The sequence below is a fragment of the Drosophila subpulchrella genome, chromosome 3L, assembly GCF_014743375.2.
Source record: "Drosophila subpulchrella strain 33 F10 #4 breed RU33 chromosome 3L, RU_Dsub_v1.1 Primary Assembly, whole genome shotgun sequence".
In the NCBI taxonomy this organism is placed as follows: domain Eukaryota; kingdom Metazoa; phylum Arthropoda; class Insecta; order Diptera; family Drosophilidae; genus Drosophila; species Drosophila subpulchrella.
The window spans coordinates 8,086,543-8,099,291 of NC_050612.1; the positions used below are offsets into that span (position 1 = coordinate 8,086,543).

The 12,749-nt window shown below is 40.6% G+C and overlaps 2 protein-coding genes across 2 annotated transcripts; both read left to right on the forward strand.

Moving 5' to 3' along the window:
* Positions 1-1,590: 1,590 nt before the first annotated feature.
* LOC119554469 (mitochondrial import inner membrane translocase subunit Tim13) lies at positions 1,591-2,006 on the forward strand. The gene has a single exon (XM_037865384.1). It carries the CDS (start codon positions 1,676-1,678, stop codon positions 1,952-1,954), a length of 279 nt encoding a protein of 92 aa, XP_037721312.1. The 5' UTR covers positions 1,591-1,675; the 3' UTR covers positions 1,955-2,006.
* A 1,652-nt stretch (positions 2,007-3,658) lies between these two features.
* Positions 3,659-11,135, forward strand: LOC119555204 (serine-rich adhesin for platelets). The gene is made up of 3 exons (XM_037866459.1): positions 3,659-3,708; positions 4,450-4,514; positions 4,571-11,135. Exons 1-3 carry the CDS (start codon positions 3,659-3,661, stop codon positions 10,897-10,899), a joined length of 6,444 nt encoding a protein of 2,147 aa, XP_037722387.1. The 3' UTR covers positions 10,900-11,135.
* Positions 11,136-12,749: the final 1,614 nt, after the last annotated feature.

Consider the following 12,749-nt stretch of genomic DNA (forward strand, 5'->3'; position numbering starts at 1 on the left):
AGAACGCACAGATATTAATTAAAACGCTTTCTTTTTGATCGGACTATAAAAATAAAATGTATACTCTTCACAACCTGCTTTCAGTATCTAAATGAGATTTCGCCTTTGGCAAGCATCTGTGTTTGGGTCTAAACTCAACTTTTAACTACTTACAACAATAAACAAGGAAATAGTAAATTACTATCAGAGAGAACAAGAACTAAAAGTGTCTTAAAAAACTAAACGAATATTGTAAAATATCTATAAGAGAACACACCGCAATCTACAGATTATATTTTTATAAAAAAAATTTAAGAGCTATATCTGCCTGAGTATTTTAAATAGTACTTCGGAACTGATTAAAAGCAAATGTTTAAAGTATCAAATGTTTTTATATAAATAAAAAAACAAGCTTAGAACCTATTCAAATTTTTCGCTAAGAGCTAGGGAGACTTAACTGTTTAAATTGGTGTAATAATTATTTTTGGCACAAATATATGAGCAAAACAAATTAATAAAACAAATGATGTTTGATTTTATAACTAGGTATTATTCAGATTAATATAATGAACAAAAAATTCTCGATTATTGGGAGCTAAACTCCAACTAAAATTTGATATACCCAAAGCTTATAATCCAAATCGAAATTATCAAATTAAATTTTAAATTTTATTATTTATGATAAATTGATGTTTAAAGAAAGTTGTAGTCTGCGAAATGCTAAGTCGTGACCTTTTTTATACTCGTTACTCGTAGAGTAAAAGGGTATACTAGATTCGTCGGAAAGTATGTAACAGGCAGAAGGAAGCGTTTTCGACCCCATAAAGTATATATATTCTTGATCAGGAACACTAGCCGAGTCGATCTAGCCATGTCCGGATGAACGCTGAGATCTCGGAAACAATGAGAGCTAGGCTATCGAGATTTGGCGTGCAGATTCCTGAGCTTCTTACGCAGCGCAAGTTTGTTTCAGTAGAGTTCCACGCCCACTCTAACGCCCACAAACCGCCCAAAACTGTGGCTCCTACAGTTTTGATGCTAGAATAAAAATTTTAACTGAAATGTATTGTTCTCATCAATACCTATCGATTGATAAAAAAAAAAGTTTGCCACGCCCACTTTTACGCCCACAAACTTCAAAAAATCGTAAATATGAACGTGGATATCTCGGAAACTATCAAAGATAGAGAATGGGGATCTCAGATTTAGATTCCGTAGCCTTGTGCGCAGCACAAAATTTAAACTAAACTGTACTGGTCTCGTCAATACCTATCGATTGACACAAAAAAAAAATTTTCCACGCCCACCCTAACGCCCATAACGCTTAATGTCTGCCTACCGCCGGTAGGTGGCGCATTTCAATCTTGCTTTGCAGCTTGCTTATCTCCATTTCTCTTTGGTCCCTTTAGTTGAGTAACGGGTTTCTGATAGTCGAGGCTCTCGACTATAGCGTTCTTCCTTGTATTCTATTGGAGGCACGACAAACTTACTTACAGGGTTAGTTATTAGCTAGTAATGATGAACAATAATAGTACTTACAGCACTTCCCTTTCCATCGAAACTGGTTTTCTGTTTTATCCCTCTAGTAAACAGTGAGCTGCGATTTTTCAGTCCGACTCCCGTGTTTTGACTAAAACATAAACTTAAACTTAGTGTTCAGATTTGAGGAAATTATAAATTAAATTGTTTATCCGAAATGGCGGCCGCCAACATGGAGAAGGGGGAGCTGATGAGCCAGGTGAAGCAGCAGATCGCTCTGGCCAACGCCCAGGAGATGCTCTCGAAGATGACGGAGAAGTGTTTCAAGAAGTGCATCCAGAAGCCGGGTAAATCACTGGACACCACCGAGCAGAGGTGCATTTCGCAGTGTATGGATCGCTTCATGGACGCCTGGAATCTGGTGTCCCGCACTTACGGCAATCGCCTGCAAAGGGAACAGTACAGGACCATGGACACTGTGGAGATTGGCAACTAGGAGTCGAGTTCAGGTCCCCGTGTAATTAAAGCCGAATTTATTTTGTTCTTGATCCAGTCTCAACTCAATTTTGAGTCTTTTTAGTCTGTTGACAGTCAACCCTTTAATGGTCGCTTATCGCTGCTAGGGTGATAGCCGGCTGATTATATAGAATGCAACTGCAAGTGAAGACCCTCCTGAGGGTTGGGGGTTGTCTTTGGGTATAACCCCATAGCCGCCGGCTTGATATGTGCACTTTTCCTGATCGTTATCGTGTTTGGAATGGTCTCGTTAGCTAACGGATGAGCAAGTGCTCGGCTCACTGGCCCAAATGCAATTTGCACGGAGACGCTGGTTTCCTAAGCACTGAAAAGTGTAGTTTCGAGACCACTCTAATCCATTGCAGCATTTTCTACAATATGCAAATTCATCTCGATTTTCTTGCCAAATCTAAGGTTTTTTGTTGGCTAGGAACAATGTGTGATAAAGTGATAGATACTGTAGCAAAGATATTTTCAAGTAAGTAGGTTAAGATACATTATGAGTAGACGCCGGATTATAACATCCGATCTCCACTGATACTTGATTGGCTAAAAATTTTTTATTGTAAAATCATTGTTAGTTGAATCCTTAATCCAGTTTTACAAAAATTGTAATTTTAAGAAATAATTTTACTTACAATTAAGTTATGCACTTAATTTTCAGAGATTGGGCTTTAATTGCTTAACCCGTTTTTTCCTTGTAGTGATTTCTAGTATTTATAGATCTACTTCCATTACCAGACAGAAAAATGAATTTTGAAAGACTTCGTTTTTTTGGTATATAAATCAGCAAATTATAATAAGTGATTATTCTTTTTCGGAACTTAAACTTAATATATACGCCATGATAGGTAAACCGCTTTAAGGCCACTTAAATCAAAATTAGCACGAGTGTATGCATTTTTGTTGGTGGGCAAAGTTAAACAACTAGACCTCGTAGAAGAGCTATCAAAGTTCGCTGATATCACTGCTGGCGAACGTCTGGACATGGCAATTTTTGGCAATTTTAGTGGGTGCAGGTGACCCCGTGCACTGGCCAAAAAAACGCTGCAAATAATTCAAAAATAAATAAAAAAAAAAACAAAAATCAAAAATAATAAAAATGCAAAAGATAAAATGCGAATTCGTGGCCGAACTTATTGGCTCGAATACCAGAGGTAACAAAATCCAACATGGGATTTTTCCTCAACTAGGTACATTCGAAGCCACACAAGTTACGATAAGAGTGCGGGCCAAAACACTGCTATATGGTGGAGTACGGAGCTTCCGCCTGAAGCTTTCTATCGTTCTAAAAATAGTAATAACGCCCACCTGTCCCGCCCCTCCCAAGGCAACAACAACAGCAAGTGCCCCGGGGTTTTGAGTAATCATTGCAAGAATACGGGTACGATAAGTGCTGAGACGGCCCCGTTATCTGAACAACTAATCGGAACTGTTGGGCCGCCGAGGGGCGGTGGGTGGAGGTGGAAGGCAAATGGGTTCGTAGGTTGGGCGGTGGTTTCACCCGAGGGGCGGAAGGTGGGCTATGGCAGCCGTTACACTATCGCCCGCAGGTCTACAACGGTCGACATTGGCGTCCGCGCAAGGTGAGCTGCGATAAAGGCTTGCTGACAGCGCCATTATGCGTCCAGATTAGAAAGATTATGAAGATTATAAATGCGCTCGGAACAGCCTTCAATAGGCAATGAAACGGCTTATCATGATCTTAGAAGTAATTGTTCTTTCTGATTTGTAGTAATTATTGTAATTTGATGTTCTGATTGATATTTTATATGGTTTACTGAAAATCTCATTCTTGATCTAAAGAATAATCCAATTTGAACATTTCGATAAACTTCCGTTACATATCTAACCACATTTATTAAGACCCCAACAGACTGAGATAACTTACAATGGAGAATGAAAATGCTTCAAGAAATACATTTGTTATAAGCAAGTGAATTGAAGAGTTTAAATGGCATAAACAGACAATTTTTGATAAGGTTAAACTAACTTGTATGATAAAAATGTATACCTAATTCACTTGAAATATGTCTCTCGGAGTTTTACAAGTTTTTAGTCAATCATATTTCTTTTTAGATCGAAAAGATTTTTCGAAAGGAAAATTTCACAACATAAAATGTTCCAGATTGATGTCAAGTCCTATTTTCAAGGATTCGTAACAAACCGGTCAAAAATGACCTTCTCCAGAGGTGAAACCCCATAAGAAACTATACAAATGACTTCGAGTGAAGCTAAATCTTTTTATAGATGGGTGTTGTATAGTAGGTATTGTTATTAGGTCGTCATTTGTTTTGCACTGTTACGCTATGCTTAGGCGAACTATTTCCGATTCCATTATCGGACAAATGTTCCACACACAAGAACCACGCTGTTTTGGCTAGTGTTTAATTTATTTAAAATACTTGTACCTTACAATTTTCTTTACACATTCCACTTGAGATTACCTTCTTGTTTTTCAGCGGAACAGTAAAGTATAAAAGGCGGGAACTTGCTTGCCCCGTTGCATTTTCTTCAATGTGTTTCTAAAATGCAAGTTGGTAAGTAAGATACATAGTAAATAATTTAACAAATAATATATCCCTGATTTTTTCAGTGAAAGTCCTTTGGGCTTTTCTTTGGATCCTTCCTCAGGCCCTGGCAACGGATTCTTGTGCAGGACAATCGTTTGGATCCAGAGCAGTTGACCTCGAAGATCCCCAGTCGTATTATCTCTGCCTGGGTTTCCTTGGCCATATAAAAAATACATGCAATGATGGATATTTGTTTGATGATCAGACGCAGGGATGTGTGATTAATAACCAGCCAACCCCAAAAACACTTCAAGCCCCAAAAAAGAATTCGGATAAAAGTGAAATTAGCATCACACAAAATGTGAACGTGGACAGACCAGTTATTTTTAACATCTTTGGAAACTTCAATTTATTTGCAAGTCTATGGGGCAGCTCCGAGAATACGACTTCTTCGCCCCCGAAATCCAGCCCAATTTCTCATCTGCAATTACTTTATGGAGCTGAGGAAATTGACCAGTTATCCTCCATAAATGCAACAACTCCCGGGCCCCTAGATAATTCTCTGGGCAAGTCTACTGAGAATAGCATATTAAGCTCAGAAGCTCAAATTGAGATCGATTCAAGTTCGCTAAATTCGTCAATAGGATCTGAACCAGACATTTCAACACAGAAAACTAGCTCCAGCTCAAAAAAATTGTTCTTCACAAAATTATCATCATACCCAGCTAAATCGAAAAACACTAATAATGCTTTGTTCACAGAAGTTTCCTTAGTAGGGAGCTTAGGCTTGGAGAATCTATTGTCTACAAAATCATCAACAAGTTCTGAAATTCCCTCAAACTCAATCAATCCAAAATCATCAACAAGCGTGAAGGACGGTTCATTACCAACAGAATCTGCTGCAGAAAGTTCCACGCAATCAAGTATATCAAGCTCGGAGAATACCTCGTCCACAGAAGGTTTCTTAGAAGATCTAATCATAAGGTCGAAAAGTCCTTTCTCTACAGAGTCATCAACTGAGATTGATTTAAGTTTACGAAGAGTCTCAACTGAATCTGCTCCAGAAAGTTCTACCCAAGAAAATAGTGCAAGTTCAGAAAACCCCTTGTCCACAGAATCATCAGCGGAAGTCATAAAGGATTTTTCGTCATCGGAATCATCACTACGAACCTCTAAAAATCCGTTGTCTTCATCAGAAAGTTCGACACCAGATAGCGGATCGTTATCTGAAAATCCGTTGACCACAGATTCTTCATCAGAAAGTTCGACACAAGATAGTGAATCATCCTCTGAAAGTCTGTTGTCCCTAGAATCATCAACAGAACCTTCATCAGATAGCTCGACGCCAAATAGTGAATCAACCTCTGAATCATCATCTATAGATAGTGAACCAACTTCTGAAAGTCCGTTGACCACAGAACTATCGACAGAATCTTCATCAGATAATTCAACCGAAGATAGTGAATCAACCTCTGAAAGTCCGTTGTCCACAGAATCCTCAGTAGAGTCATCATCAGAAAGTTCGACGCCAGATAGTAAATCAACCTCTGAAGGTCCGGTGTCCACAGAATCATCAGCAGAGTCTTCATCGGATAGTTCGGCGCAAGATAGCGAATCAACCTCTGAAAGTCCGTTGTCCACAGGATCAACATCTATAGATAGTGAAGCAACCTCTGAAAGTCCGTTGACCACAGAACCATCGACAGAATCTTCATCAGATAATTTGACGCAAGATAGTGATTCAACCTCTGAAAGTTCGTTGACCACAGAATCATCGACAGAATCTTCATCAGATATTTCGACCCAAGATAGTGAAACAACCTCTGAAAGTCCGTTGTCCACAGAATCCTCAGCAGAGTCATCATCAGAAAGTTCGACGCCAGATAGCGAATCAACCTCTGAAAGTCCGTTGTCCACAGGATCATCTTCAATAGATAGTGAACCAACTTCTGAAAGTCCGTTGACCACAGAATCATCGACAGAATCGTCATCAGATAATTCGACGCAAGGTAGTGAAACAACCTCTGAAGGTCCGTTGATAACAGAATCATCGACAGAATCTTTAACAGATAATTCTACCCAAGATAGTGAAACCACCTCATCGATAGAATCGTCAACAGATAATTCGACGCAAGGTAGTGAATCAACCTCTGAAGGTCCATTGACTACAGAATCATCGACAGAATCTTCATCAGATAATTCGACCCAAGATAGTAAAACAACCTCTGAAAGCGCGTTGTCCACAGAATCATCATCAGAAAGTTCAACACAAGATAGTATATCAACCTCTGAAGGTCCGTTGTCCACAGAATCATCAACAGAACCTTCATCAGATAGCTCGACGCTAGATAGTGAATCAACCTCTGAAAGTCCGTTGTCCACCGGATCATCTTCTACAGATAGTGAACCAACTTCTGAAAGTCCGTTGACCACAGAACCATCGACAGAATCTTCATCAGATAATTCGACGCAAGATAGTGAATCAACCTCTGAAGGTCCGTTGTCACCAGGATCATCTACCGAATCTTCATCAGATAAGTCGACGGAAGGCAGTGGGTCGATCTCTGAAAATCCGTTCACCACAGAGTCTTCATCAGAAAGTTCGACACAAGATAATGAATCAACCTCTAAAGGTCCGTTGTCCACAGAATCATCAACACAACCTTCATCAGATAGTTCGACGCAAGACAATGGATCAACCCCTGAAAGTCCGTTGACCACAGAACCATCGACAGAATCTTCATCAGATAATTCGACCCAAGATAGTGAATCAACCTCTGAAGGTCCGTTGTCACCAGGATCATCTACCGAATCTTCATCAGATAAGTCGACGGAAGACAGTGGGTCGATCTCTGAAAATCCGTTGACCACAGAGTCTTCATCAGAAAGTTCGACACAAGATAGTGAATCAACCTCTGAAGGTCCGTTGTCCACAGAACCATCAGTAGAGTCTTCATCAGAAAGTACGACACATAATAATACATCAACCTCTGAAAGTCCTTTGCTTACAGGATCATCAACAGAATCTTCATCAGATAAGTCGACGCAAGATAGTGAATCAACCTCTGAAAGTCCCTTGTCCACAAAATCATCGACAGAATCTTCATCAGATAAGTCGACGCAAGAAAGTGAATCAACTTCTGAAGGTCCGTTGTTCACAGAATCATCAGCAGAGTCTTCATCAGAAAGTTCGACACATGATAGTATATCAACCTCTGAAAGTCCGTTGTCCACAGAATCATCAACAGAATCTACATCAGATAATTCGACGCAAGATAGTGAATCAACCTCTGAAAGTCCCTTGTCCACAAAATCATCGACAGAATCTTTATCAGATAAGTCGACGCAAGAAAGTAAATCAACCTCGAAAGGTCCGTTGTCCACAGAATCATCAGCAGAGTCTTCATCAGAAAATTCGACACAAGATAGTATATCAACCTCTGAAAGTCCGTTGTCCACAGAAACATCAGCAGAGTCTTCGACACATAATAGTATATCAACCTCTGAAGGTCCGTTGTCACCAGGATCATCTACCGAATCTTCATCAGATAAGTCGACGGAAGAGAGTGGGTCGATCTCTGAAAATCCGTTGACCACAGAGTCTTCATCAGAAAGTTCGACACAAGATAGTGAATCAACCTCTGAAAATCCCTTGTCCACCAAATCATCCACAGAATCTTCATCAGATAAGTCGACGCAAGAAAGTGGATCAACCTCTGAAGGTCCGTTGTCCACAGAATCATCAGCAGAGTCTTCATCAGAAAGTTCGACACATGATAGTATATCAACTTCTGAAAGTCCGTTGACCACAGAACCATCGACAGAATCTTCATCAGATAATTCGACGCAAGATAGTGAATCAACCTCTGAAGGTCCGTTGTCACCAGGATCATCTACCGAATCTTCATCAGATAAGTCGACGGAAGACAGTGGGTCGATCTCTGAAAATCCGTTGACCACAGAGTCTTCATCAGAAAGTTCGACACAAGATAGTGAATCAACCTCTGATAATCCCTTGTCCACAAAATCATCGACAGAATCTTCATCAGATAAGTCGACGCAAGAAAGTGGATCAACCTCTGAAGGTCCGTTGTCCACAGAATCATCAGCAGAGTCTTCATCAGAAAGTTCGACACATGTTAGTATATCAACCTCTGAAAGTCCGTTGTCCACAGAATCATCAGCAGAGTCTTCATCAGAAAGTTCGACGCAAAATAGTGAATCAACCTCTGAAAATCCCTTGTCCACAAAATCAGCGACAGAATCTTCATCAGATAAGTCAACGCATGAAAGTGGATCAACCTCTGAAGGTCCGTTGTCCACAGAATCATCAGAAGAGTCTTCATCAGAAAGTTCGACACAAGATAGTATATCAACCTCTGAAAGTCCGTTGTCCACAGAATCATCAACAGAATCTGCATCAGATAATTCGACGCAAGATAGTGAATCAACCTCTGAAAGTCCCTTGTCCACAAAATCATCGACAGAATCTTCATCAGATAAGTCGACGCAAGAAAGTAAATCAACCTCGAAAGGTCCGTTGTCCACAGAATCATCAGCAGAGTCTTCATCAGAAAATTCGACACAAGATAGTATATCAACCTCTGAAGGTCCGTTGTCCACAGAATCATCAACAGAATCTGCATCAGATAATTCGACGCAAGATAGTGAATCAACCTCTGAAGGTCCGTTGTCACCAGGATCATCTACCGAATCTTCATCAGATAAGTCGACGGAAGACAGTGGGTCGATCTCTGAAAATCCGTTGACCACAGAGTCTTCATCAGAAAGTTCGACGCAAGATAGTGAATCAACCTCTGAAAATCCCTTGTCCACAAAATCATCGACAGAATCTTCATCAGATAAGTCGACGCAAGAAAGTGAATCAACCTCTGAAGGTCCGTTGTCCACAGAATCATCAGCAGAGTCCTCATCAGAAAGTTCGACACATGATAGTATATCAACCTCTGAAAGTCCGTTGTCCACAGAATCTTTACCAAAAAGTTCGACGCCAGTTAGTGGATCAACTTCTGAAAGTCCTCCGTCCACAGGATCATCAACACAATCTTCATCAGATAAGTCGACGCCGCATAGTGAATCAACCTCTGAAAATCCGTTGTCCTCACAATCATCGACAGAAACTTCATCGGATAAGTCGACGCAAGATATTGGATCAACCTCTAAAAGTCCGTTGACCACAGCATCACCATCAGATAGTTCGACGCAAGGCAGAGGATCAACATCTGAAAGTCCATTGACCACAAAATCATCAACAAAGCCATCCACTGGTACCACACCGTTTACCCCGTCCCGAACTCCACAGAGTTTAACAACTTCAACTAAAGGAAATATTTGGTCTACTACATCAACACAATCTTCATCAGATAAGTCGACGCCACATAGTGAATCAACATCTGAAAATCCGTTGTCCTCACAATCATCGACAGAATCTTCATCGGATAAGTCGACGCAAGATATTGGATCAACCTCTAAAAGTCCGTTGACCACAGCATCATCATCAGATAGTTCGACGCAAGGCAGTGGATCAACATCTGAAAGTCCATTGACCACAAAATCATCAACAAAGACATCCTCTGGTACCACACCTTGCACCCCGTCCCGAACTCCACAGAGTTCAACAACTACAACTAAAGGAAATATTTGCTCTACTAGAGCAACATCGTGCACCAACGATAGGAATCCTAAAAGTTCAACGCAGGGTAAGGTAGGTAGAACATCTACTTTAGAACACTCTACGGGAAGAACGGCCAGTAACCAAGAAGAAAGAACTGATTGCAGCAACTTGCTCAATGGAGTCTTCCTAAGGGACGCTCAGTCATGCAATAAGTATTATGTATGTCTGAATGGAAAGCCGATTCCCGGACACTGCCCCAGAAATCTGAACTTTGACATTAAGAGGAAGGTCTGCAATTTTCCCAGTCTGGTAGATTGCTCCATCAATGAGGTTCTGGAATCTGTTACGAGACCATCGAGCCCAGAATCTGCTCCTGACTGCAAATCATTAAAAAATGGGGCTTATGTTCGGGACTCACGGTCATGCAGTAAGTTCTATATATGCGCCAATGGACGGGCTATATCTCGGCAGTGTCCTAGGGGTCTACACTTTGACGTGAAATCAAACTTTTGCAATTACCCAAGCCTGGTTCAGTGCTCAATAGACGAGGTCCAGGCTGATTTACATCAGGCATTACTTACAGATAAAGTGCCGGATTGCAGCAAAGTGGAAGAGGATACACGATTCAGCGATATCAATCAGCATAATAGGTATTATGTTTGCCTAAAGGGAAAGGCTGTGTTGCATTACTGCAGTCCTGGAAACTGGTTCGACCTCCGAAGTGGAAAATGCCTCGATGAGCGACTGGCTAAGGTGAAAGAACCAAAGAAGCCTTAAGTATCAGTGACATGATCTTTAATCTAGCTTTAGGAACTTGGTGATAGGGATTATTCTTATAAAAATATAATGGGTGAATGGGAAACATAACATGTATCATATTATTTTAGAGTGGTTACTGACTCAAAAGTTACAAGTAGACTCTAGTACGACCTAGCCAGTTGAAGAGTAAAATGGAATTACTCGAAATGTCTAGGATTTATTAAACGAATAAAAATTTACAAACTATCTATTAATTGCATTATAACTCCATCAATATTAGAAATCTGAAACCATTTTAAGGAAAACAAAAGAACCTCACAATTGTCACAGTTGGAACTCAGGCAAAAATTACAGAAAAGTCCGAAAGGCGATTAAAAGCCAAGTCGCCTGTCCATTATAATTCCGGCCTGCTATCTTGGTGCGTTTTCCCTTGGAAAAGCCTAGACAGCCGCTAATTTCTTTGTGCGCGGAAGTGACGCCCGGCCACAAAGTTATCCCATTTAAATTTAATTAAGAGATAAACGCATGTTCCCGGTGTTTCTGACATAGGCTCTTAGGGAGCGTGCTAGCTCCAGTTACCTTAAAGCCCCGACTCCGTCTGCGCTCCGTCTCCGGCTATAATTAAATTGTCCAGGAATCAGGGGGAGGGACCTTCTGTGGGTGGCCGTGGCAGACTGACAGGCACTTTGCGTCACTGTCGTGCGGCGACAAATTACAGGACACGGCTCCTTTTGCGCGCCAACTCATCGATAGTAGAACTGGGGGTGGTGCTGCCTCGAAATCGATTTGATTCCAAGGCAAGTCCAGACAGCAGACGCACAAGTCTCATGTTACACTTGCCATCTGATAAGAGCTCACGACACCACCCACCCATTTTTCAGCGGCTTTTTAGCAAGCGTTTGAGTAGTGCAAATGCACATTTGGTGAAGAAATCCGTGTGTAAGATGGTATATACATACAGTCAGCACAACATTTATTCGGACACCCCTGATTTTCAACTTGATTCATTAATAACTCAACAAAAACGTAACGTAAACAAACATTTTATATTTCATTGTGGAGACCAACTTTCTTACAGTCTATTTTAACAAAAAAAGAAGAAATTTTTAACATTAACATAAGGTATTTCTTCAAAAAAACAAAAAAAGTCAATATTTTACGCACAAAAATTATTCGAACACTTCATTGATATACCAAAAAAAAACATATTAGTTTTTGTTGGGGTGGTCTTAGTACTTGGTAGGTCCTCCCTTAGCATCTATAACAGCTTGTAAGCGTCGACCCATGCTTTTGACCAAGTTTTCGGTCCCATTCGCGCCAATTTGGTCCCATTCAGTCATCAATGCCGTTTTTAAGGACTCCTTCGACGAAATGACACGCTTCCTTATTCTTTTCTCCAGAATATCCCACACATGTTCTATCGGACTTAAATCCGGTGACTGGGGTGGTGTTTTTAGCTGTTTACAGTGATATACCAGCCACTCTTGCACCAAATATGACGAATGTTTCGGGTCATTGTCTTGCTGGAACAAGAATGACTTCGGATTGAGACCAAGTTTTAATGCACTGGTGATCAAATTTTGGCTTAAAATGTCCTTGTACATATTTTTGTTCATTTTTTCATCAATGAAGACCATTTGATCGACTCCACCTGCAGCTACACACCCCCAAACCATTACATTGCCGCCACCACGCTTAATAGTTGAAATCAAGTTCTTCTCTTTCAAGGCTTCATTTGGTTTCCTCCATACTTTCGAAGGGCCGTCGTGTCCGAAAATGTTAAATTTCGATTCGTCACTAAAAATAACGTTCTCCCAAAACGAATCCGGCTGGTTAACATGCAGTTTTGCGAACTCCAAACGTTTTTT